The 27,322-nt window shown below is 37.4% G+C and overlaps 2 protein-coding genes across 6 annotated transcripts in view; one reads left to right on the top strand and one right to left on the bottom strand.

The window, feature by feature from the left end:
- Positions 1 to 69: 69 nt before the first annotated feature.
- Positions 70 to 19,879, top strand: TWF1 (twinfilin actin binding protein 1). The gene is made up of 9 exons (XM_064508072.1): positions 70 to 206; positions 3,972 to 4,049; positions 6,122 to 6,300; positions 7,576 to 7,671; positions 10,255 to 10,363; positions 13,960 to 14,081; positions 14,270 to 14,420; positions 14,843 to 14,964; positions 16,673 to 19,879. The coding sequence occupies exons 1-9, from the start codon at positions 182 to 184 to the stop codon at positions 16,841 to 16,843; spliced, it is 1,053 nt and encodes a 350-aa protein (XP_064364142.1). The 5' UTR covers positions 70 to 181; the 3' UTR covers positions 16,844 to 19,879.
- A 2,550-nt stretch (positions 19,880 to 22,429) lies between these two features.
- The window catches only part of IRAK4 (interleukin 1 receptor associated kinase 4), a 15,535-nt gene continuing 10,642 nt past the window's right edge, over positions 22,430 to 27,322 (bottom strand). For all 5 annotated transcript variants that reach the window (XM_064508068.1, XM_026117698.2, XM_026117699.2 and 2 more), the window contains exons 10-12: positions 26,566 to 26,628; positions 24,028 to 24,186; positions 22,430 to 23,935 (exon numbers count right to left, since the gene is read on the bottom strand). In XM_064508068.1, coding sequence (XP_064364138.1) covers positions 23,903 to 23,935; positions 24,028 to 24,186; positions 26,566 to 26,628 — 255 coding nt within the window. In that variant the 3' untranslated portion in view covers positions 22,430 to 23,902. The remainder of the gene's footprint in view (positions 23,936 to 24,027; positions 24,187 to 26,565; positions 26,629 to 27,322) is intronic.

The raw sequence follows: 27,322 nt of genomic DNA, 5'->3' as shown, positions 1-27,322 counted from the left end.
CCCGGCGGAGCCCGCGCTGCGGGGGGCGGCAGCCCGGCGGGGGGCGGCGGGGCCCGGCAGGCGCCGCGCTCGCGGCCGCTGAGTGGCGCGGGCGCGTCACGTGCGCGCGGGGCCGGGCCCGGGCGCAGGACCCCGGGCGCGCTGCGGCTCGCGGGGCCGGCGCGGGCGCGGCGGCTGCGACATGTCCCACCAGACCGGCATCCAAGGTACCCGCGCGGTGTGCCTGCCTGCGCCGCGGGCAGGGCGGGAGCGCGGCCGTTGGGCGGGCTGCGGCGGCCCGCCCGGGGGAGCGTGCTGCGCGATGCCGCGGCTGTGTGGCGGCGGGGAGCGGGGAGGGCCGCCTCTGGCAGCGGCTCCGGGCGGCCGCGGCCCTCCCGGATTTTACCCGTAATAGGACAACGCCGCGTTTCATTATGAACTTCAGGGCTGGGGGCTGCCGCACAGGCGGCTTGTAGGTTTTATTTATGTGGCTAACCGCACTTGTCGGCCTTAGAGCGGCGGGGAACCAGGACAGGAAAGGCAGAAAAACTGTTGAGGGCGAAAAACCCCGAAATGACGTGGAAGGTATCCTTGTGGCTCAGGTAACTTCCTGTGGCCAGGTGTGCCCGCCGCCCGGGCAGGAGCTTTCTCTCCTGGGGTGGGATGACTGCTGGAGTGGGACCGGTGCCCTGGGACCGGGGGATGCTGCAGGGGCGCAGCCTGCCCCCCCCCCCCCCCCGGCTTTGGAAGAGGCTGGTGTCTGCTCAGTGTCACTGCAGCTAGTTTGAGATGGTTTGGAGAGCACTGAAAATGCCGGGAGTCGCTGCCAGGCTCCTTGTAGGGAGAAGCTCTGGGAAACAGCAGAGACAGAAGGGAAACTGGGAAGAACCAGTAATCCGGGAGGAGGGGAGCCCAGTAAAAGCCCTGCTACAGGAGGCTGTGAAGGGGGGAGGTGCAGGGGAACCTGTTTTCCCATGCTTGCAGGCCGTGGAGAATGTGAAGTGCAATCAGAAGAGGAGATATTATTTCTCAGTATTATTAGGCCCCTTAAATCACAGAATTAGTAAGAAAGGATTATGCTGCAGGATTATGGGGGTTTTGAGTTTGTGCCTTGGTTTCTGCAGTCTGCTTGTTCAGTGATAGTACAGTGTACTTTGCCTGCTGTCCCACATTTATTGTTGCAGGTGACTTTTGTACCTGCTGTAGAAGCTCTTAACTACCTTTCCAACCCCTTTGTTGTGCATTTCTTATGTTCGTTCAGCACCCTTTCTGCTCCTTTTCCTTCTCCTGCATCAATTTTTGCTCTTATTTCTCTTCTTTGCCCCTTCTCAGACCTGAGGTGCATCCCAAATAGCTTTTATTCCAGGCCGGGGAGGACTGTTGTCGTGGCTCTTCCTCCCCTTTTCTTCTTGGTGGTGTTGGAGAGGGGACCAAAAGAATTACCCTGTTGCTTACTGCAGGGGCTGAGGAGCTAAGCCTTTCCTCCTTCGTGTCTCTGAGAATCTTTTTGTTGTCTGAGGAGACCTGCGGAGGACGCGGGTGGTTTCCTGTGCTGCTTCTGCCTCGGCAGGCTGGGATGCAGGCCAGCCCACTAATCAGGGACCCTGTTTGCAGTACGGCGTCCGCTTCCCTCTTTGCAGGGCTGCACTTTGGAAGATGAATAGCACTTGTTGTGCCATTGTGAGACTGGCTTTAGCTACAGTCAGACTAGTACCCTGGAAAAATAATGGCAAGGTTTGACAACATGCACGGGTCTTTTCTGGAAACTGAAATCAAATAGTGGGAACCAGTCATGCTTCAGGTGTCTGATAGGTGCTAAAGGGCCTAGACTTTCAAGCAGGGCAGTAATAGTGTAGAAAATCACAGAATGTTCACTTGCATTGAGCTGTGGAAAGTTCACTAGATTGTGCTTGACGTTTCCTAAGTTATTTTTAAATAACATTTGCCGTAAAATATTTGTGCAATAAACCTGATTGTATTTTAATATTCCATACTACAGATGAGTCACTTTGCAAGTGCAGCAAAATAAATCTAAATAGTTGATACATGAATATGTTTACAGGTAGTGAAATGCAATCTTTTGAAGATTTTAACGAGCACTTACAGAGGACTGTTCAAATGCTGAATAGTTTATTTAATATAAATTTGCTTATTGAAGAGTGTGTCTCAGCTTGTCTATTTTAAAGTTTTGTAGGTTGCATATTTTTAAAAATCCTGTCGAGGATAGTGCTGAGACAGCAGACCATGTCCATTCCTGGATAGGGTAGGGCATGTGGAACTGTATATAATCACCGTGTCTCTTTCCAAGGATTTAATTAAACATTTCTGCTACTGGAACTCAACTGCACTAATAGAAGCAGTTATGTAGATGAAGAAAATGTGTTTATCATCACGATTTTTTTGGAAAAAAATTCAAATTAAACTACAAGCTGCACAATGAGATACAAAAATTTTAATTCTGTAAATCTCTGCTCTGCAGAAAGCTTAAGCAGAGACTAGTACTGTTCTGTTCTGACTTTTAAAACCTTTGCTAAAAAATCTAGATCACTTCTTAACAAGAGAGTTTCTCAAACACTGGTGTTTTGTCTTCAGCTGTTACTTCAGGAGCTGTCACAGTTCTGGTGTTGGTGCAGTAGTGACTACTGTGTTTTGGTCTTGTTTAGTGTGTAGCCTTGGTGCTACAGAATGAAGAACAAAAGGTAATAGGCAAGAAGAGGACAAAAAATGTCCCAGGAGAGTCGTAAGGTCTAGAAAATGGCATAATATTTGTGTGCTGAATGGGATTTTGTGGAAAAACTGACAATTAGAAAAACTGGGAGTAAATTACACTGAGGGTCAGCACTAGTTAATGGGAAAATACTAACTGAGATAAAGCTGGTGTGGGACTGGTAACCCAATGAAGTTAATTTTGCTTGATGCTCTTCTTGTCCCCATTCTGGAATTGCAGAATGGGCCTTCACGCCGCCTTGATAGACATAAATATTAAATGTTCTGAATATGGACGGTAGTGTAGCCAATTGCAGGCTGACCACCTGGTGTTTGGCCTCAATGCGACTGCAAATAATCTTTTTTGTTTCCTGGTTTGATAGCAGATGTTTGTGTTGCTGGTGCTATGCTCCATGTTGTGGGATTACTTAGAAGACTGGCTCGCAATAAATATTCTTCAATAAATGCTGCACACGCCCTTGTCTAGGGTATAATTAAATGGACTTGCACTCAGAATGTGCAGCAGAGCAGTTGAGATTAGAATGATCTTCTGGATTCAAGCACAGTTTTTTAATGTGCTTTTTGAAATGCGTCTGCCATGTTTACATTGTATTGTCAATGTGAAATATATAAATTGAAATTTCTAGTTACTTTGTAAATTCATTATAAATTTACCCTATTTGCTAAGTCAGGGTTTGACAATTGTTATTAAGAGCCATATAAAAAGATGAGTGTGTATGGAAGATGAAAGAAGGGTGGCAGCCTTCACTGGTACTCTTCAGAGCAGCGTCCTTAGGAAAGACTAGCAATTTTGCAGACAGGCTCTAAAATTTTCCCGGCAGGTGTATCATTTATACGTCTGAAAACATGTACGAAGCCGGCAGACTTTGTAAAGCTATTGTAATCTGAGATGTGCCATATTTTACTGTGTTTTTGTATTAACTCTGAAACCTGAGATTTATGACGTGACAAGTCATCTTTAATTTTCACCATATGGAAAATTCTATGGTATGTAAGAAAGCAGGGCTGGTTGTTTTTCGTCTTTTTTTTTTTTTTCCTCAGATGTTTGTAATGTTATCGTCATCTTTTTGTTGCATCCCGGTGGTTGGAACAGGAGGATCATAGGGGGATATCACTTCTCTATTTTTTTCCAGTCCAACTTTGTAGTTAAGATGCAGCTGTATGCTCTTTTAATGTACAATACCATTTTTGCCTTTCTTGATTATTTCCTGTTCTAGGGAAATAAAAGTCTTCATTCAGTTACTTTTATTTTCTCTTTTTTTCAGCTAGTGGAAACCTTAAGGACACCTTTGTTGGAGCCAGAAATGGACGATACAGGCTTTTAAAAATAGTCATTGAAAATGGTTAGTCAAATTTTAATATTTTTTTTGCCTGATTTTTGGGGGTGTTTTCTATGGGGATGTTTAGTGACCTACATGTACAGTTGTTTACAAAAAAATTGTGAAACTTAATTTTACTAAGGTCTTTTGTATACTGAAAGTAGGATTTAATTTTTGGTAATACTGTAATTTTCAGTATATTGCAGGACAGTGTGCATATTTTTTTCTAATGGCAATGCCGAATTGAAATTATAGTTGAACTGTATAAAATACTGCATGGTTTAGTCCATCTTTAAAGTGTATGAAATGCTGACCTCACTTTCTTGGTTGTTCCCAGTGTTCAGTCATTTACAGTGCACTGAAATAGCTGTTAGTTGGAGAACTGTATGTTTGTACATACATACACTCATGTAGTTTTATCCTTAGATAAATAAACCTGCTGATATCTTCTTTGCATTTGCTTTTGTTAGGAAGTCTTCCACCGTTTTTATATTGCTTTTCTGAAGGAAGCAGCAATAGTAGTATTATAGGCAGGTCACTGTGGTAAAGTTTCATCAGCACAGGTTAACAAATGCTGACATACCTTTGAATTTGATTTTATTAGGCCCGCTAAAAAACGGTGCTTTTGAACATGCGCTACTTTTTCAATGTAAAATGAAGGCTAAAAATGGGGAATGTTTTCCATTTATATCAAGTATTTTTCCTTCTGTGTGTGCATATATATATATATATATGCATTTCATCTGTAAGTAGAAGCAGAATCAAGTCTTTAATACTTCTTTCCACAGTTCAAAAAGAAACTTGTAACACTCCAAGAATGGTGGAAGAGGGACAGTGCATCATCTGTCTGCAGCAGCTCTTTTTAGTCAATAGATAATACTGAAATTGAGTCCTGCTAATTTGAGTTACTAACACAATTAGAGGAATGATACTGCCCAGCAGCAAACTTGTATTTTTCTGTCTAAATCCAAGTGAGTTCAAAGCCATCTGGAGTTTAAGATTTGGCAAGTATATTCTGAAAACTTCAGCTACTTTGAATCTGCTGCAGAGAAGTGCCAAACACTCTCTGAGCTGCTCATGTTCAGTGCCTTGGAAAATTAATGTGGAAGAATGGCTTGTTTTGAAAGATTTGCTGTAAGGGCATCTGTATTGTGTTGCGCTCTTGTCTGAAATATTAGAAATTAGGTCCTGGTCTCATAAAAAAAATTTAGTCTGTTTTATAGACTAGATATTATCATGGTCCTCAAACCATTGTGGAATCTCATTTAAACAAAGTGTTTCTCTTCTGGGCGTGGGGGCTAGTATTTAATGGGAGATTGATAAATATTTTGAAAAATACTGTGGTAGTATTTTCTTCTGGAAACTAAGATGTGATTCATAAGCAAGGGAGAGAAATCTTATTTCAACTGTACACATAATTAAATATCATTTAAAGTATTCTGTGTAGAATTAAGCCAATTATACATAAAAAATTACTTTAATCATTTAAAGAGTCTGTAGTTTTGAAGCTGTATTAAAAAGGGTTTTATCTCCTTAAATAGTCAAGTTAAAGTGATTAGTGCAAGCATATTCATTCCAAACTCTTCTCACTATATAGCTGGATTACTGACTCCTTACAATAAATGCAAACACTAATATGTTATAGCAAGAGTAGCAATAATTCTAATTCTAAAACTTAAAAGCTTACTCTCATCTTGCTTCTACCTAAATACTCTGATATAAAAATAAATTAACTGTCACAATATAGTTTTTCTTTCTCTACTGTGTGGGCTGTGCTGGAACACTAACATCAGTCTTTTCCCTACAGATCAAAGAACTCAATGACAGCCAGCACATTGCTTCTCAATTTTTTGCATTTGGGTCAAAGTAAGTTAGGTGTTGAACATACGCAGCTTTTGCAGGAGTTTACCTGCTTCGACATTGACTGTTCTTGACTTCCATTCTTGTAGACGTAATTATGGAAAACAAAGTGACTTAAAATTAGTCTTGTTAGTAGTCCGGTGTATTTAACTCTAAGTGCTTATTGTAATTGCTGATTTTAATAACTAGTATTAACAATACTGTTGCTAACCTGTAGCTTTGGTTATTGTTTATAGAACAACTTGTTGTGGGATCCTCTAGGCAGCCTGTTGGATCATGGGAAAAGGATTATGATTACTTTGTTCTTCCCCTTCTTGAAGACAAGCAACCATGCTATATACTGTACAGGTTAGATTCTCAGAATGCTCAAGGATATGAATGGATCTTCATTGCATGGTCACCTGATCACTCCCCTGTAAGTAACAATCATTGAAAACTTCACATTGGTAATGATTTTTCAGCAGTGCCATTTGCTCTAAATCATAGGTGAGAACGATTTGGGGAATGTTTATGAAGCATTCCCATCCCCTTCCCCCAAGGAAACTGGGGAAACATACTCATCTTTCCTTTTGCTGATCAAGGAGCAGTATTAGTGTGTCTAGATAGAGTCCAGCTGATCCAATTTATTTTTAGCCTGATTTAAGGAGACAAAACACATTTTTGCACTGTTTGTCTACTTTTCCATCTACGTTGTTTCATGAACATCCATGGCAAGATAGAGGACAGAAATCTCCATTAGTGCCATCATAGAAGGAAGGATTACAGCATGAGCTCAAGCTGTTTATTCTGTTTGGCTTTCAGGCTGGCCAGTTGGCACTCATGCATCTGTGGCCGACCACAGCATGCACTGTTTCTTACACAGCGAGTAGTTACAGATCATAGGAGAGAGCTGAGGTTAGAGTTACAGATTTCTAGGAGAACTGGAATATTGTGTTTGGGGAATGTGAGATAAGGGAAGACAGGAAGTAAAGTTATTCCCAGATGCCTACTACTTTCACTAGCATTTAGGAAATATTAAGAGACCAAGGGGTGGAATATAGAGAAGAGATTGGGTGGAAAAGGTGAAGGTACTGTGATGAGCATAGCATGGTGGGGAAATAAGATAGTGAAGATGGGACTGTTGGGAGGGGAGTATGTTGGCCATAAATTGATAAGGGACAGGTTTCGTTAAATCTTCTGCTCCCAGAAAATGTTATTTCTTTGTTCTGTAGTTGAACTAAAACTACTTGGTCACTACCAAATCAAAAATAACAATGGGCTGTTTGCAGTTTGCTCTTTCTTTGTATATTGTATGCATCAGTATGCAGATCCATGACAAAGGATCTAAGCAATTTTGTTTTTTTCTGTTCAAAACTAGTTAGGGTTAGTACTGATTTTGTGTTATTAAGGGAAAAAAAACCCCTTCACACCTACTCTAATTAAAGCTGCAATTTTGAATTGCTTTGTTGATAATGCATGGTAAAAGGTGGTCTTGTACCCTTGAGAATTGAATAGCTTATGTTATTATCTTGCACCAGAGCTCACTCTGTGGAATTTATTCTTTATTAAGAATTACAAATTTAAATTAGTTTCCACTGTAAAATATTTAGAAAAATGTTTTTTAATAGACTTAGCATAGAAAAATGCTAGTTTTTGTGTATACATCAAAAAAAAAAAAAAGACAAGCCAAGATTATCTTATGATATACTAGGTTCGTCAGAAAATGTTGTATGCAGCAACCCGGGCAACACTTAAGAAAGAATTTGGAGGTGGTCATATTAAGGATGAAGTATTTGGAACAGTACAGGTATGTTTTTAAAGTCAGTGTACTGTTTTAAGAAATATTAAATATAGTTGCTGATTTTACAAGTATGAATTTGTGGTGTTTCTGCTCCTTTTTGATTAAAGGGGAAAAAAAAAGCTAAAAGGTATGTGTTTTATTCCAGTGTTTAAATGTAATTATTCTTATTTGAAAAAGTATGTAAGTGTATATAATAATTTCAGGCTAAGAAGTCCTTGCTTCAAATGTCTATGAAAAGTAAATAATCTAGGAATAATAGGAGAATCTTTCAAGCTCGCTACATGCATGCAAATCCTCAAAAAAGCCATTACACTAAAACTTTCAGGCCAATTACTTACAAAGGCCTTTTCAGATGTATGGTTCCAAATCAGAAATTAGGCTAGCATGGCAATCTGTAGTCATTAATATCTAAAAAAGAAAATGTTTATCTTAAACCAAAGATATTAAAGTGTATTTTCTAAAATCTGACCATAAAATGTAGCTGAGGTCCATGGCTACCATCTTTATTTAGGGAAACAGAATTTTAATGATCAGTGATTTGTTCAATGAAAATATTAATGGTTGAGTGTTGAACTACCATATAATAAGGTAACTGGAAGTTGTATGTAAAAAGTCTAATGAACTTCTAAGGAATGTTCAACTGCTGTGCATATAAGGAAATATGGGGCTGTTGCATTACCTCAGTTACTTTGGGACATGATTTTACATGATTGTAATGTCTGCCTGTTTGTCCATCCTAGCACAATCTTGACTTTTTAATGTATTGCCAGTTTTAAAAAAACACAGATTAGAGTTCTCGAAGAAGCAAAATTCCAATAACTTTCCTGAAAACTGATGATTATTTAAAGATCCAAATTAGCGCTCCTCTTTTTTTCCTTTAGCAAACACAGAGTGCAGCAGGTATGTTCTGTTGGTTAGTTTACCATATGCACAAATCTGAACCAAAGCACAGCCACTATTGATTCAGGGATCTAGAGGTGAAGGAAGGGAAGAAGTTGGAGATTTGGGGAACAGGGGATACTGGAGAAAAACCTTGGAAAGAAACATGGATTGTTGGGTTGGACACATTAGCAGAAGATGCAAATCCAAAAGGAAATGAGACTAATAATTTTACTGCTCATTAAGTAACTCGTTTGTTATATTCAGCATTAACATGGAACGGAGGCTGTGTTATCCTAACAAACACACTAATAAGCCTCTCATGGAGAGGCCGTAGTCTAAAGCAGCAGATAACCCAATTGCTAAGAGGGTTTACTGGTAAAGGTCATGTTATTTCTTGTTGCCATTCTTTCATCTAATCTCCTAGCACCACATGCAGTGGAGCATTAGCAGCTGAGTCTGTGTAGTAAGTAGAATTTGCTTTTAACCCTGGAACTCAGAGCTCAAGGCTGTGTTTCCAAGGAGCATTGCAATAATTTGTTATAGTTATTTCAGAACATGTTTGGGGCACTTTGAGGATGAAGTCAATATAACATAGCATAATATGCTTTTTCAAGTTCATAGTGTTATAGCTTATTGTATCTCCAAATAGATATAGTTGGTTTTAATGTCTTTTTATAAAGTTATTAATTGCCTCTAATGTTCATTTATGTGAAGATCACAGCTTCTTCAAAGTATTTGAGTCGCAAATCTCGCCCAGAATCTCGATCATCAGTATCCAGTGGTCTACTCGTGTTTCTTTGTCCCTCTGTTAGACACAAGGATGGTTTAGGTACAACCAATTCTGGTATCTTGGTGGAACCTGGCTATGATCCCATGTGGTCCTTCACCTTCATATATTAACCTTTTGTTACCTCTGAGCTCCAGAAGCAAGACATACTGGACTATTGGCACTGGAAATTGTATTTGAAATGGTCTGCCTCCTTCAGAAAGAGAAAAGCTAAAAAGGAGCTTTCTGTTTGCTGTCAGAGCTGGAGTATAAAACCACGTTTGTATGATAGCATAAAGTCCTGCCCTTTTCTGAGCGATGCCTTAATTATAAAAGCAGAACAGCATTTACCTCGGATATCAGAGTCTTTGCAGAGAGCCAGAACTGACACTGAGCTTTAATTCCCCAGAGTGGCTATCAGAATTCATCATTTCTGTGAATTTGCATGCTAAACTATTTGTATCATGTGCATGTGCTTAGTACCTGTCTGCAGGTAGTATTTCTGCCTCCCATTTTCTAGGTAGAAAGCTACCAGTCAGCTACCAGTATACTGTCTGGACATGCAGACTTTATAAAAAGATTTTTTTTTAGAAGAATTGTGACTCTTCTCTTTTTTGAGGTTTTGTTCAAGCAGACTGAATAACTTCATGCACACCTCAGTATTCATGAAGTCTAATTTTTTGAATTAGCAAGACAATTGGGGGCTGGTCGCAGATATGCTGCCCACTGTACCATTGGGTAAGAAGGGCATCAGAGCAGCCCAGTAGACCCTGTTGTTCAAGAAGCCAAACTGAATTTGCAAATGCTCCTGTGCTTGTAATCCATCAAATAAAATGAGCATAACAACAGTGTATGTAAATGCTTTTTCTATTCTGCATAGAGTATCTTTGAAGAAAACTTTTATTACTGTAAAATGATTGATACTCACACTGTGCTTTCAGGATGATGTTTCACTGAATGGATATAAAAAATACTTGATATCACAGTCTTCCCCTGCACCTCTGACTGCAGCAGAAGAGGAACTTCGACAAATTAAGATTAATGAGGTACCTACATGGCCTTAGAGCATGAGTGGGGGGGGGGGAACTGGGTGCAGAGTTCTTTAATATCATAGGAAGACATCTTTTTAGAATGAAAAAAGCAGAACAGAAAATGGGAAGTTTCTGAAAGTTGGAGTGGATGAGAATATAAATTTTCCTCCCAGGAATTCCAGGATGATGATGATTGGAGTTAGAGTGGCGTGATCTTGCTGAGTTTGCAAGGCCTAGTGTCTGGGTTGGAGGCCTAGCAACTGAAGAGCCGATCTTTTGCAATTTTGTCCTTAAACATGCTTAATATCACTGGATGTACTTATTGCCCAGATAAGTTTCCCATAGTAGCAGAAATTGTAGAGAAAACGCAAAATAGGAACTATTGCAGTGAATAATCCTAAAGAGTATTTCAGCAGCCTTACCTGTGGATGAAACTTTCTTATCTTCCAGGACCAGTTCACTGTCTTCATAACAGAGAGGAATTGAATAGAATTCCAATTAAAATGCCTTTTTTTTGTTTGTTTGTTCTAAAACAAATAGCTAGCCATTTTAAAGGACTAATTTGCTTTGACACAAACTCTTTATGGAAAAATCTCTGACACCTTTAACCAAATAATTTGACGATTGCTAGTTAGTTAGTGACTGAAATGTTTCATTGTTATTTATGAAAGAGGATTCTTTTCTCATATTGTTTCTTCACTTGATCACTGTTTGTGTTCATGCATGTATTAAAATAGGTCTTGTGTTGAGCTTAATAGTTCTTTAGGCTTATATTTCACAGCCACTGTTTATGTGTTTGAGAAATGATTTATTTTTGCAGCTGGATGCCAGGAAACCATCCTGTTAAATGCAGCTCTTTATCTTCTCTCTAGTGGTTTTCACTCTCTAACATGCTTATGCTGCATTTCTGTTGTTTTTCTTCTTGACATTTATTTTTGTCCTTAGGGCCTTTTGATATTTTCCATCCATACAATAACTCAATGTAGAAATGCATTCATGTTTAGGATATAAAATTTGATCATCAAATACTACATTCTACTTGAACAGCTTTAAAAAAAACTGAAGAATTTAAAACTTCTGTGGTATTGATGATCATTTACTTCTAGTGTTAGTATTTTATGTAGTGCATGCATTGTATTTAATAGCTGATTCAGGCAGGCTAAAACTTTATATGTTATTATGAAACTTTGGCAGCAGTAGCTGTACTTTTCAGAGAGAGATAAGCTGTAGATTGCTGTCATTTTGGCTTTGTGTGAAGCATCTCACAGTATGTTAGTTTATTAAGCTCTTCATTGTTTCCACCTTTGTGAAGGCTATAGTTAGACTCCCTGAAGCAGTGTTTCATTAACCTTCCTCCTTTAGCTTCAGAAAACTAAAAAGCTTTCTGACAAAAAAACAAAAACAGAATGTATTTTGAATTCAAGTTTTCCCTAGGTATATTCTTCCAAAGTTACTCTAAGAAATACTTTATTGTGTCAGATCACAGGCTCACCTGGTCCAGTGTCAAGTCTGTAAGTGGGCAGCAGCAGGAATCTAGGAAGGGTGTAAGAGCAGGGCAAGAAAACCACAGTAACTCCCCTGAATGCTCTCTCAGTGTTTGCAGGCAGGGATCTTTCTGAGCAAGAGGTGATGTCTTAGTATTTAATTTTTCTTGATGGGTTTTTCATCTGTGATGTAGTCTTGCCATTTTTCTAAATCCACATAAAGTTTCGGTTGTCCACAGATCCTATGACAGGGTGTTCCACAGCTGACTAAATGCTATGCAAAGAACTACTGCCTGCTATCCAATAGTTACTGTGATGCCCCTACACATGTATGGGAAAGACAGAGAAAAGTCATTCCTCACTCTTTTTTTTTTCTCCTATTATATCCATGAGATCTCTGTTGTATTCCTTCTCAGTTATCTCTTCCAGGCTGAAGAGTCCTAATCTACTTAGTTGTTCTTCCTAAAGAAGGTACTCCATACTTTTGATCCTTTTGCCTTTCTCTGTGTTTTTTCCAGTTCTACTATATAATTTGTGAGGTGGAGGGATGGGGAAGCCAGGACTGCATGTGTTATTTGAAATGTAGGCATGTTACTGATATCTACAGTGTGTCACGATGTGTACTGTTCTTGTTCTCTGCTCTTTCTCTAACAATTCATAATGTTTCATTTGGGTATTTTATTGGAGGGTACTTTTGGTTATTGTTTTGAGTGTTTTTTTTTTTTCTTGACCAAGACTGGGCTGACGTTTTCATAGAACTACTTATTGCGACCCCAATGGTCTTGCTCCTAAACAGTAACAGCCAGTTTCAGTGTCCCTCACTGTATAAGTAGAATAGGGGTTGTTTTTCTCCTGTGTATATCACTTCACATTTATGTGTACTGAATTTCATCTACCATTTTATTACCCACTCAGCAGTCACCACTAACAGATCTTAATATGAATTCATGTATTTTTAAGTGCCTTATGTGTTTCATTTTGCTTTAATGATCTGAAATAATTTACAATATAGACTATTAAATCTTCAAAATATCCCTGGAGTGCAAGGTTCCTCTCTTCCCCTTCTTGTCCACAGACTTCACAGCTGGCTTTTATGACTTTGTTTCTACTTTTATATTTAATATGTTTTGTTATTTTATGATGCTTATTTATTTTTATTATGTTTTTTATTAATCGGGCTTTTATGCAGATATATATTAAGAATATATTTTGTAAATATTTGTCATATAATCTTGTTAATAAATTTATTAATCTTGATATTAAAGTAAGCTCTTTCACCTGCTTTCCTCTCCTCTTCCATAGTTACGGGAAAGCTGTTCTTTTAAAAGATGCAGTCTAATTTAGTATTGCTCCACGTATCTTTGATTTTTCTTCTTTTTCTATCAGTATGTTTCATACTTCATTAGCATCCAATTTTAATTTACGCTGAAAATCTTCCAGTTGATAGATCTAAGACCAGTCCTTTCAATTTTGTACTTTTTTTTTTTTTGTGGCTGATTAGCATTTTGCTGCTTCATCACTGATGTTAATGTAATTGTGGATTTGAAAAAGGAAGTCAGTATATTCAAAAGCTTCTAAAAAGATAAGTAGTTCACTGGTCAGGGTCAGGAAAACTGGAGACCAGAGCTTACACTGAGAGAAAATGTGCATGAACATTGATACATGCATATTTTTGAAAAGTGGCTTTAAAGTAACTGTCCTTTCCTCTTGAATAGTTTATGTGATTAACATAACTAGATTATGAGCAATTGTCTGACTTGTAGTTAGCCTAGATTTCTCTGTTTGATGTCAGAAGTCAAAACCAGACTTTTTTTGGATTTGCTTTCTATTTGGTATAGGGGTTTTGTGGGGAGGCTGAAGCGGGAGGGAGGGAAGTTGGCTCTGCAAAGCTAGCAGTTTCAGAGATATGAAACTGTTTTCAGGTAAGCAAGCAAACAGGACCTATAAATTAAAAAAATGCAAATCTGTTGAATGAGGGGATAATGTTTCAGGGTATCTTTTAATCAGAATACCTATTGCTATCTCCGTGTGTAACCATATGCAACGCATTGTCAGTTACTCTATGAAACTAAGCGAATGCTTGCAAAAGTTTCTATTTAAATCTCAATTGACTTGTATTGATTCCAGGTACAGACAGATGTTGGTGTAGATACTAAGCATCAAACGCTGCAAGGAGTAGCATTCCCCATTGCTAAAGAAGCTATTCGGGCTTTGGAAAAATTGAAAAATAAGCAACTCAATTATGTGCAATTGGCAAGTATAAAATACTTTCATTTAACTATTTTAATAGTATTGTACAAATTGCACACATATTAAACAATGTGCGTATATGGCATAAATTGATATTCTGAACCAGATTAATTAAATCTTTTTTTAATCTTGTCGTGTTCTCTGGTTTGCTTTCTGGGTATTAACTATATTGAGGTTTGTTTTGTTAACAGCAAATTGATATGAAAAATGAAACTATTATTTTGGCCAACACACTTCATACTGAACTTAAGGACTTGCCAAAAAGAATTCCAAAGGATTCTGCGCGTTACCACTTTTTCCTCTATAAGCATGCCCATGAAGGGGACTATTTGGAATCCATAGGTATGAGAAAATTTCCATATGTGAAATTTCATTGATTTATTTGAAGCAATTTAATAACCTTGAGGCAGAGAGTGTTACCTGTTTAGCTTCAAGAATCTGATCTTTCAACGTGACCATAAATTTCAGTGTCATTTGGTTGTGAAATTGAGACTTCTGAAGAGTCCTTATATTTAGAAAGTACAGAGCTATCCATTTTGATAATGAAAACCTTTTAAACTTCCAGAAATCAGTGCTCATGTGAAAAGACACTGGCCAGTCTCTGATCCCACATCTGAAATGAAACATCCAGAATGATGTTACGTTTTCCCTTTCAGACTGCATAGTCGATTTCCACTGCCTCTCTGCTGTAAATGATTTAATGATAAAGGTTCTGATACAGTGTATTTTGCTCTGACTTTTTTTTTTTTCTGCCCCTCCTGCAGTTTTCATCTACTCTATGCCAGGGTATACCTGTAGTATACGAGAACGGATGCTGTACTCTAGTTGCAAAAGTCCACTGTTAGAAATTGTAGAAAGACAGTTGCGGATGCAGATAATTAGAAAAGTAAGTCTGTTGGTATTTTCTCCATCCTTCTGTCCCTTTCTTGATAGCTAACCATAGCTGTCTCTGCCACAACTTTCTGTAAACAATGAAAAGTGTTGTATAACTGTTAAAGTTGTGTGTAAATGCTTGTCCTTAACAGGAAATACATATTGATAAAACCTTTATATTTAAACTTAGGCCATGAAAGTTTTTCTGTAGTTTATAATTTCTGCACTTTGATAGATTTAGTAAATAAATCCTTTTGCCTTAAGGGAGTGTTTGATAGTATTTTGAGGGAGTATTTAGAAGTAACGTTATTTCTTACTAAAAGGCCTGTTGTACTATGGACCACAACATACTGTTGTTTCTGAACACTGAATTCCTTTAAGGCCAAAGTTATTTGAGGATTTTCAAAATAATGAATTTCAAGCTGCAGATCTTGAATATTAATTGCTATCTTACCAGTCCTTGACAAGGGCAAATTAGGATTTGTAAGCAAGCTGATCTTTTCTCACTAAAGATTTTACTACTATGCATAAAGAATGAGTACCTCACCACCTCTAGCAAAACAGACCATAGTAATAGTCTGTTCATCGAATATATGACCTTTGGTTACATTCTTAATAGTTGTGCTCTGAATTTAGGAGAACTTTCAGATTTGGTTTCTATGGGGATTACATCTGCCTAAAAAAAGTAACAGAATTAATACTAGCCATTTTTATACCTAATTGTTTCTAAGAAAGTTCCTTTTTACAATTAAGCAAATGTACCATGTGACTCTTGAAATACCTGGTAGACACATTTCTGAAGTGTGTATTGTCACAGCATTACAGTGGCTAGTGATTCCTTCAAGCGCTATGGTTGGCAGGCCATGAAGTGCTAAATACTCAGCAGGACAGGGTCAAAGCATTTCTCTCAATGCTACATTCCTACAGTTAAAAATGGTGGGGTTTGGCTTGAGAACAGTATTTTATTTCCATTCAGGTTCATATTCTTACATTTAAAAGATAACAACAGCAACAAAGCCCTTATTAAATGGATTTCAGCATTTTCCGTGGCTTGAATACATTCTCTTTGAAACCTGTTGAGCTGCAGTAGTCATGTAAGCCGTTTCTGCTCCTCCCCTCCAATCTCAGGAGACAACAGTGTGTTATGCATGTTGCTTTCACAAGTTTCAATTTTAAAGCAGTCTTCTAGTGAAAAAATTTAATTGTTAGGATGTGATTATTACATTGGGACAATGAAAAGTTTCTCTTCAGAGGGGAGAATAAGAAAGTAAACCTTAGTTCTGAAAGGCCACATGTTGCTTTCTTGTATATATTGAGGAAGTTACTTACAGAAAAGGAGTGATAAGCACTTGTTTCCACATGGGATGTTTATTCCCAGTATTAGTACTAACATGTACACTGTCCTGAAGCTTGGGGCTATGGAAGTTTCTTGGTGTATGTACTCTGTAGTTGTGCTTATACTTCAGGAAGAACAAATTAAGTCAAATCACACTTAACTGTGCTGTTTAAGAGCAAGAGGGATCTCAGGAAAAACTATCCAAGATTGTTGAGGAGATTAGGCACAAGTAAGTTGGAGAACACTTCATCCTAGACACTGAACATTCTTGCACATACTGGTTTTAATATAATATTGAGAGCTTCAGCAAAATAAAGATTTCTAAATGTTATTAAATGTGTTTTTGAGATGAATATGATGAAGAACTGCTTCTTCTTTTTGGCAGATTGAAATAGATAATGGTGATGAATTAACTGCTGACTTCCTTTATGAAGAGGTTCATCCAAAACAACATGCACACAAACAAAGTTTTGCTAAACCAAAAGGTCCTGCAGGGAAAAGGGGAATTCGGAGACTGATCAGAGGTCCAGCAGAGACTGAAACACCTACTGATTAAAAGCTGTTGTTTGCACTAGCAATAAGATACTACAGCGAGAAATGAAATTTTGGCTTTTGCTAATGAACTGAAATCATTCCATTCATAGATGCTAGGAAAAAAAGCTCTTTTTACTCTTCCCTCTTCTGACCTCAGCACTACTAATACAGAGTTTCTATTTACCATGTTCGATGACATGTGGAAGAGCTAATTATTTCAAAGCTAGAAGAGGAAAACTAAACCTGTATCACTTTATTTTAAATTTAGAATCCGTTATTTAATAGCTATACATGTGATCATAAACTTCACAGACGGAAACCTATTAAGGCCGTGTATTCTGTGGTTAGTTTCATTGTTTGTCTAGATAGCAGACCTGTATTCATATGAGTAGTAGCCTATTGAAACCAGTAAGACTTACTATGTGAGTAGACTTGAAGGACTGCAGCATTGTCCCACATAAGTCTTTTTCCTTGTAGCTCTCATGGATACTACTACAGTAGAGGCCTTTCTTCTGTTTTTGACATGATGCATTGTTTGTTTTGGTTTTCTTGATAGAAAAGTTGATTTAAAATCTGTTATTTAAAAAATTGATGCAGATGTTTGGGAATGGGTGGAATTTTTTTCCATGAAAAAAAAGCATGGTCATTCCAAATTAATAATTACTTTTGTGGAATTGTCTTCTAAAGAAATCTGACACAAAAGCACTATAGCTTTTCCAGACTTTGATACCACTCTTAAGCCTTAGACGTTAAGTATCAAGCTATCAAGTAAAATGTAATTAAAAGTGCATGAGTCAGTATACTTGATAGATTATGGAGCTGCTTTCAAAACAATATACTTAAAGTTTCTATAAAAACTGATTAGCTGTGCACTGGGATCTAAAACTAAGTAAAAAAAAAAACTTGCTTCATAATAGATTGCAACTTAATAGATTCAAGATGGTCTGAAAATGATTTTCTGAAAGTTTGAGCTTTAGTAGTAACTTAAATTTGTAACAAAAATCCAACTAGGTCTTGAAAAACTGCTGGCAGCGCCTGGCTAGGATTTGGGGTTTTTTCTTTTTCTTTTTTTTTTTTTTTTTTGCTCCTACATACTGAAATCAGAAGAGTATTGATTGAAACATGTTTAATCTGTTTAATAGGAATAGGAAAAATAGATGCATTTTACAAGTAGACTAAAGAAGAACTAGATGTGAAAATCAGGTATACTGAATGAGCTTAAATATTTAAAATTATATAATGAGGCAGATCTCTACTGGATAAAATATATTCCCCAGTGGGGACTTGCTTTTTGGTGTCTTGTGTGTGGGTTTTGTGCTTTTTGATTTTTAAAATGACACGAGTTGCAAGTCTTTGTTTACTGCATAATATTACCATAAATTGTGGTTGTATGCATTACATAGCTGCATCACATTGTTCTTGCCCGATGGAAGATGTATTTTAACCTGTTGTGTAGGGAAGTAATGCCTTGACACTACTAGTTCTTTGTAAAATTTATCTGTTATTTCATTTGGAGATACTAGCTTGTTATCCACCCTGTTGAGATTGGGCTGTGTAATGTGAAGATTGTAACAATTGTTGGTTTTACTGTGGTTTTTTTCATCTGCAGTAGAAATTTTACACCTCATCTTTTCTGTTTAATCTTATACACTACATCAGTCTAATTCAGTAGCTCTTGACCCCCCAGCTAATCTCCTCGTCCTTAATGCTACCCTGTTCCTTTTCTGCCTCTTGCCTTCTCCCTCTAGGGCAAGGAGCTGGTCTTGGGAATTTTTGTTCTACCTACGACCTGTCAGGCAGGCGTTGTTGTCTTTTAAACACAGTTAAGGTCTGTGCAGCTCGCTAGACACTGTAGCTAAGGGTATTTTTAGTTTAAGTCAGAATCTTTTTGGCACACTTAAATTTTTTAATTTGATTTATTAAGGTTAATAAAGGTTGTTAAGTTATAATAAGGTTAATGGTTGACTGTAGCAGTTAAAAATCACTGCTAGAGAGCTTTTTGTTTGGATTCAGTGTTCCTGCCCACATGCACGCCTGACCTGGCTGACACATAACACGTTTATATTTTACATTTTTACAACCATTAGAACCAGTAAAGAAGTTCAGCTTTTTAATACTAAACGTTTTAAATAATGAACAGCTTGACCTGCTATGGATATGTGCATGTTGTGGGGGTTTTTTTTCTCTAAATCCTGCCCTAGGTATGTGGAGGAGTGTTTCTCCAAATTCTGCCCAAAGCTCATTTGAGCATAGACTCCCATGAGTTTATAATGAGTTCAGCCCAAACCAGACATCTTAAAATACCTTATCTTCAAATATTTTACAGGGTCAGTTCACAGTCACTGCTTCTGCACAAGTCCCTGACCAGCCCACAGAGTAGTGTCCTGAGCAAATTTCTCCCTCACGTCTCCCCTAAAAGAGAAACACTGCTGCAACAGACTGTTCTCTTAAATCATGTGGAGCCTCACAGCGCTTGCTGGCTGTGCCCTTGGGGCTGCTTGTAGCTATTCTCCCGACAAAGCAATAAGAAGCATCTGATCTTTTGAAGATCTGTCATGTTTACATCTATGTAGTTGCCTCACATCACACTACATATGCTCACTGTTACTGACTGTTCAGAGCCAGCACAAAATAAGGGCATTAATAAAAGTTGTTCCTTGAACTGCCTGTAGTCATTTAATAATTGAAAGTGTCCACTCTTAAGTTGTTGGTCTTCATAAAGATCCAAAGCAATGCAACTGCTTGCAGTTAACTCACAAGCTATTTAGTAGTCATTAATGAAAATGACAACAAGGTAATTACTTTTGAAATGCTTAGATTACAAAGGACTAAAGTAGGGAAAACTGGATCTCTTAACACAACATCTCCTCTGGAGGTTTTGTAAAACTAACTAGGGTAATAATTGCTCTATTGCTTGGATAAACACACTGATAAAGGAAACTTTTGATTATGGTATCTATGTATTGAATGTAAGCCACCTTCAGATGCTAGAATTAAATAAAAGTTTACTTCATTATCTGTTTTGTAATTTACTTTATAAATAAAGAGTGACGCTTTAGTGTGGTGGTGTCTGGATTTTGTTAAATACAGGCTACAAAAATACACATCCTAACATCATTGTGTATAAGTAACTGACAGCTACTGCAGGATTAGAAAGCAATAGAGAAAAAGTGATTACAGGGAAGAAGAGAGGCTGACAAAATTTCTGTCTTTTGATACTGAAGAAAATGAGTTCGCACCCGACAAGAAGCAGCTACTTTCCAGTTGCTTTGTGGAAGCAGCACTGAGGGCTCTATAGCAAAATCCAAGCAAGTGCTGCCCCCCCCCATCCCCTTCAAAAATAAACTGCTTCAAAAAGTGCTTCTGTCCTTTTAAAGTGCTGTGTAGGCACTGAAGAAATTGTTTAGAATGACTAAATTACTGTCTGCTATGGTATTTGCTCAGCATGAGTTAATTAAACTATTCAAATTATGATGCTTGGTTAACTTTGTAGACTTTCTATTCCTCTCAAAATTCAAAATGAAAATAACTTGTAGTAGTTTGGCTTCTCTGACTGTCCTGCTAACACCCCTGCCCTCATGGAGATATGCGTGATATGGCAATTTTGAAGTTAAAAGAGGGAAATCTGTTTTGAACTACAATTTAAGAGGATGATTTTAATGCAAAATGCCATACAGAAAGAAAGCTGCTCCTGTAGTAAACGGTAAGAGAGGTAGGAGGAGAGATGCATGCTAGTTGTGTATGTATAATCATGAATATCACAGAGACGGTGAACAGAAGTTGATTTGTTTGCCTTTCAGTGAATGGAGTATTCAACAAAACTCAGCTGACCAGCTCAAAAATAGAGATGAGGCAATTCTTCACATTTATAGCAAGAATATGAATGCTATGGCTCATAGGTGTGTGGGGGCTCAAAAAGCAACTTGACAAATTGATTGAATAAAGTCAATGGAGGCTTAATAAATACAAAGACCTCACACCTCTCAGAGTCAACGAGCTGCAAGCTGCAGCAAGCCATTAAATTCCATGGAGTAGCACTGTGTAGTTGCTCTGTTCTCGTGCTCTTTCCTCAGCAGCCATTTCTGGCTGGTGTCCCAGACACGAGGACTACGCAGCCCTCAGCTCTGACTCACTGCAGCCAGTCTGTTATTGTCTGCTGGGGGCAATGGTAGAATTGTTGCCTGCTGTAAGAGGCTTTCTTAACAGAGATTTTTCTTTAGCTCAGTTTCTAGTGAATTAAGGTCTTTTTTTTCCTTTAGGATTTGCTTTTATCCTGCTGCTACTTTCTAGAGTCTCAGCTGAATTGGCAGCACCTCACTTGCTATTTTTTTCATTTATGTTTCATAAATTGCTGCAAGTTACAGTTTTCTGGATCCTCAACATGCAAAAGGTTTCAGTCTTTCCCTTAGGGAGATGCTTCCTACCTCCTTCCTCTCCAAGACAGAATCTACAGCAACCATATTAGGCCTTAAACTCTGCTGAGAGCATCTTTAGCCCAGACCTTCACATTTTCTCTAAGCTCCACTTTTGTAAAACTAGGTCATCCCTTTACACACAAAGAATTTGAATGACTAAAGAAGTTTTGACTAGTGTCCTGAAAATCTTTACTTTAGTAATTACTGCAAAGAGGTATGGCTGCTGCAAGGTACAAGCTGCATATGAGGATGGTTTTATGTTTTTGCATGAAATAAATGAAGCCCAAGTCAGCAACTCTTAGCCCCAGGAAATAGCTATAGGTGCTAGGTTTGCCATTTGAAGGCCTTGAAAAAATTCTCTGGGGAGAAAACCCCACAAACCATAAGGTTTCCTTCTTGTAACCTGTGTTTTTTTAAAAAGATATTCTAAGGTAACTAGCTAGGTACATTTCACATTTTCATTCCTCAGTAGACTGATAGCAAGAGAGATTTCTGAAAAATCTCCCAAGTTTTTACCAAAATTTCTTTAGCTAAAAGCATCTTTACTCCTTAAAACACCTTTACTACAGCTACACACTAAATAGCATTCCTGCAGCGTAAGCATTTTCAAGGATAAGCATTTCTGACTCTTGATACTGGTCAGAGAGGAGAGTAAGGTGGAGGCATGAATAAAGGAGGCATACCCACACAACTTATTAAATGAAATGGTAGCTACCATGCTTCATTTTCAGTGAGTAAGGAAAGTTAGTGTCACAATTTGGGTAGGGACAGACAGCAGAGGTCCAAGTGATAGACATAGTCCACTATGACAAGAACAGAAATTCACACACATGCAGCTAAGACTTTCCCAAGGCTTAAAACCACTTCTGGCACATGAACAAACTTACTCTACTGTATTAGATGTGAACAGAAATATTTCCTCTTGTTTCAGCACTGACTAGGGGGAGTCACTACAGTAAGTACTTCAGAACAGCAATATGGATGTATGCTAGATGCAGGGATAATAAAGAGCAGAGATACTCTAATAAGTCACCTTCAGGTAAAACTAAAGCATGACCTTAATACAGGGATTTTATTCTGATTGTTTTAGAACAGTTACTTTCTTTGCCACATTCATTTCTGTATAGCTCTAGTCCATGCAGTGAGGCTAACTCAATGCTATTGTTAGAAGCACAAGCAACATAAAACGACTGTTTCCAATGCCAAAATTTTATTACCAGAAATAAATATCAGCAACAATAATGCCAGGTTTTGTGTTAACAGCTTTTCCAAATTTGTGTTTTATAAAACTAAAGTTGTACAGGTCGATACCTTTTTTAGAGTTAATAATGAGTTAATAGCCAGGTACAGTCCTAATGATATAAATAGAAATGTTAGAAATCACATGCTTTCTACAAAAATGTATACATCCCTGAATGTAGTCAGATCAAGTCTCATTTTTCAGTTTCCTTTGTTCTTTGATAATCATGGGTTTCAAACAAGACTATTCTCCCACCCCTAAGCTGTCAAGAAAAAAACATTCATGAGGTGCAAAAAAGATTTACATGAAAGTAACATCTGTATTTACAAAAGTAGCATTTCATACCTACTTAGTCCAAAGTATATGGAATTTTACTATTCACTCTCGATTCCTGTTTTAGTCTGCTTTCATCTGTCAAAGTTTCTCTCTTACAAAACGTTCCATGCTGTTATATAAATACTTTTTTTTTTTTTTTTTTTTTTTTTTTTTTTTTTTAAGATAAGCACTTAATTACTTGACTAAGGAGAATGCATAATTGCAATGGTATTATACTGACCCCTGTAATATAAGAAACCATCTGTATTTATAATATACTATAGTATATTATAAATATACTGAAGCATAAAAAGAATATTAAAAGTAATTAAGAGTCTTCCTCCTAAACAAGTGAGTTTATGAACAAATATTAAATTGTTTGTCATTATACAGTGTATATTGGAAGAAAACCATATCTAGTTTTATATTTGCATTGCAATATAATTATTTTGCTTGTAAAACATCTAAACCAAAGAACATGTTTTGCTTTGCAGCATTTATCTATCTGAATAAAACAAATCCTGTGAAGACTTTTTAAAAAATAAAGTCTGAATCCAGACACTTGTCACAGTCACAAATACTGTCCATTCACATTAATGTAGATTTGCAAGTTAAAATTTTAAACAAAAGAAGTTTGTTTTAAATGGGTACTAGTATTGTCTTCTCACAAAAAAGGAATGTAAGTGCCATTAACATCAATTAAATGTTTTTGTCTCCAGTAAAAAAAAAAGTCTAGTCCATCTGCACAAGAAAGTGATTTGAAGAAAAGCAACCTAGCCTCTTATTGTTATATGCCTTTGCAGAAGATATACTTGATACTTGGAGATCTAAAGACAAACAGATTCTAATACAGAAATGCATTTAAAAAGCTGTGGAGAAGATGTACCAGGAATGCAATTTGTTAATTGCACTGGCCAAGGACATGTGAAAAAGCTAATCTGTTAATAAAAATAGCACAATGGTGACAGGCCAACAGCACACCTTACGTGCAGACCAGGAAAGTCTGGAAAGCAGACAAGCTGATAATGTCACACTAAATACTAATGAAAGTCTGTATTTGCTACTGGTCTCTACTCCACTCAGAAAACGTTTGTGTATCAGAAGACACACTTCAAGTTGCTATCTCCTGTAGATGCTGCTGGACCTGCAAAAGAACGGATGGCAATATAAATAACTAATCCTGTCATCAAAAGATCAATGGCTAAAAACAACCCTTTAAGGTGAAAGGCTACATACCATCTTAATGTCTGGCCTCCTATTTTTTTTTTCATTCAGACACTGATTAGCAATTGAATACACTTTGTCAACTGAAGTAGCATCCCAGTCACTCATCTTTTCATCAACATAATCCTCAATAGTTGCTTCCTCGTCTTCAATTTCATCTTTGATACTTAACTACAAGAGAAGTTAAATTGTATCTGAGGATTATATATTCCACACTAGTATTTTGAAAACTTGCTTGTGGATGCTCTTTGTTTTCTTTCTCCTTCTAGGCAAAGAAGGACAATTCTTCGTGCAACAGCATTAGAATTACAGCAATATTATCTGCAGAAACAGCCTCTGAGACTATAAATGAACTATACATATTTACTGTATACATATTATTTAATAGCATTATTTCTCGGTTTACACAACATTGTAAAGCCATTTTCTTTAAACTGCATCACAGAGCCACAATTTTCACCCAGTTCAAGGCTCAACAGTTTCTTAGTATTGCATCTTTTTATTTTTTAAGGTAACAAGTGTGCCCAACAAGTGTTTCCAACAAAGTATCTATGTTTACTTAAAAATCCACAAATATGCAAGCCTAAGTATGAATAACTCCTTTCTTTCTCTGTGGACTTTGTAAAGCCCTTTTTCTGGAAACTAATGCCTTCTGTCACCACAGAACTATTTACTCTAGTGATGAACTGACCAAGCTAATGCAGCTTCCCCAAAACAGATCTTGTGTTTTTCTCCATCTTTATACTGAGGCTTCAGTTTCTAATTGGCTGCTATGGCTATTCTAAGCAGACTCCTGGTTTGAACTGAATTTTCAAATCTTATATATTAGTCTGAAGCGCTCTTGCTTCAACACACTTGAAATGCAGTAACTGTAGTTGCAAATAATGTCTGAGGAACACCTCAGTGAAGTCAGTATTGTAAAGGAAGCAAGAAATGCCAGTCAGCAGGTAGAGGCAGGCCTTCTGCCTTTCCCTGGGGATCAGTCTGAAATTGCTTAACTGACATTCAACTACCCCAAAATGATCAAAGCTAAAGATGCCATATCCTCTGCGTAGGGCTCTTCCTTGCCTCGACCATTCTCTCCATGCTCCCAAAAGTACATTACAATGATAAACTGTCCCAATCAAATCGTACTTTATACTCCTTTTAATCCTATATATCTGAAAAAGCCCACTTAAATAACACAACGCTCAGGGCTGAATTTAGACAGGGACGGAGTTCTCCATGGGCATTACAGAGCTAAATAGGATGAAGTATTACGTCACTCCAGAAGATACAGCTTAGAGGAAAAAATGTTATTAATTCCCAAACCTGTGGAAGAAAATGATCTACTATCCCACACCATGGATCAAAAAATCCAAAACTCAGTGCTATTTCACACTTACTAAATAACTAAGACTTTTATAAAAACTCTTCCAGGAAAATTTGGATTAAGTGGTTAGGAATTAAAATTTAAACTAAATGAAAAATTAAACAAAAAGCAAGCTTTCAAGATTTTTAATTCAAAAGAGTAAGATCCAAGACACTAATTTCCTAATTAGTAGGCTGAATTACTAATTGAAAAGTAATTACAAGAATAAAGAACCACCACCTTACATCCTAAACTTCCCTAAAGGTATTTGCAAAACAAGGTATTTGTAAAAAGGTAATTTCAAATTATTAGTAAAGTTGGAAAAGATTAGAACTGATACAGAAATGGCAAGAAGCATAAAGAACCAACCGAGATGAATATTTTAAAAGTGTTCTGGTGAGAGAGGAACTATAAGCGTATATGGGTAAAACAGGAATACAGTGATAAAGCTTAGTATCATCACAGGCAGAGACAGTACCAAAATAAGGAGAATTAGAATACCATACCAGAAAGATGAACTTGATGAGTGGAACAGCAGAAATGAAATGAAATGGAGTAGTACAAAGTATACAGTCATGCATTTTTGGTATTAGTAGAAAGAACCTTTATTATAAATTCCAAGCAGTAGAGCTTCAAGAAACAGAATATTGAGAAACACCATAATTTATTAGCTGATTATAAGACACAATATGCCAAGAACAAAAGGTGCCTGTGAAAAAAGACAAACGTATATATAAGGCAGGTTATTCCCAATAGGAATGAATACTTCCAATAAGGAAGCACTGGAGTCAAATTATCAACATAAATAGTCTTGTCATCACATTGAAGAGATACAGACTGGAAGAGTTACGAAGAAACTCCAGAATTAGAATAACCAGAAAGACAGATAATCCTGCAGGATAATACCTAACCAAAAACAAACAACAGAAATCTGGCTTGCAGGGAATAGCAAAATCTGTAGAAAGAGAGATTTCTCTATAAAACAAACAACAAAGACTGAACAGTCTTCTACCAGTGAAGAAATAAAAGTTTCTGCTGACTTCTAAAACAAATACTGATACAAGAGCTGTTTTAAGTAACTCCACCTTCTTGCTAACTGAATTGTCTCAGAACTTGTTGACCACCTATGACTTCATATAAAGGAATTGGGGGGGGGGGGGGGGGGGCGGCGAAAGGAAGGAATAGTAAAAATAAAATACCAGTAACTGTGGCTCCCGGTTTTCATCTACTGGTGGAAGACCCGTTATTATTTCTAGTAAGACCTAGAAGAGAAACAGAAAAGAAGAGAAAGTATACAGTAATCCTTAGCATATATAGCATTTGAAAAAAGGAGCACGATCCTCAGTCTTTGGAGCACATTCTCACAGAATCTGTCTTTGTCCAAAGACAGCTCTCTCTATACGTTTGATTTTTTTTTTGCTGTTGTTCCTACCTTTATTTTCATTATCGCTTATTAGTAGCGTGGTCTGGGAATTTAAAGCAAGATTTTCCTTGCCCTACATTGTGTTGCTTCAAAGCAAGATGGACAGGTTTCCCAGGTATTCAGATATACTACCTGCCCTACTTTCCCTAGAAACAAAATGCCATGAAGAAGAGGGTCAACATGAGTTGGGGTCTTGGATCTACTCGGAATGGGTTCATCGTTCTCCTAAATATTAAGGAGATGTCTTTTTTGATTGGATAAGCACTGTGCTCAGCTTTAAGGCAAATCCCACATGGACAGCATCCACCTGCTGATGTAATATAGTCAAAACACTCAATTTTGGATCATCATTCTCTTAAAAAAAAAGTTTTCAACCTGAGCTACATTTATGTGTAATACTGTTCAAAAAGAAGCAATGTTCCATATTACTTCAAACTACACTTAACTAGAACTTGGCCTAGTCTTCCATACACAAATTCACATTTTAACAGAATGGTAGTAAGTACTAGCAGATACAAAATCAAGTTTTAATC

This window comes from Dromaius novaehollandiae, chromosome 1 (genome assembly GCF_036370855.1).
Source record: "Dromaius novaehollandiae isolate bDroNov1 chromosome 1, bDroNov1.hap1, whole genome shotgun sequence".
In the NCBI taxonomy this organism is placed as follows: Eukaryota; Metazoa; Chordata; class Aves; order Casuariiformes; family Dromaiidae; genus Dromaius; species Dromaius novaehollandiae.
This window is presented reverse-complemented; position numbering and strand designations above follow the sequence as displayed.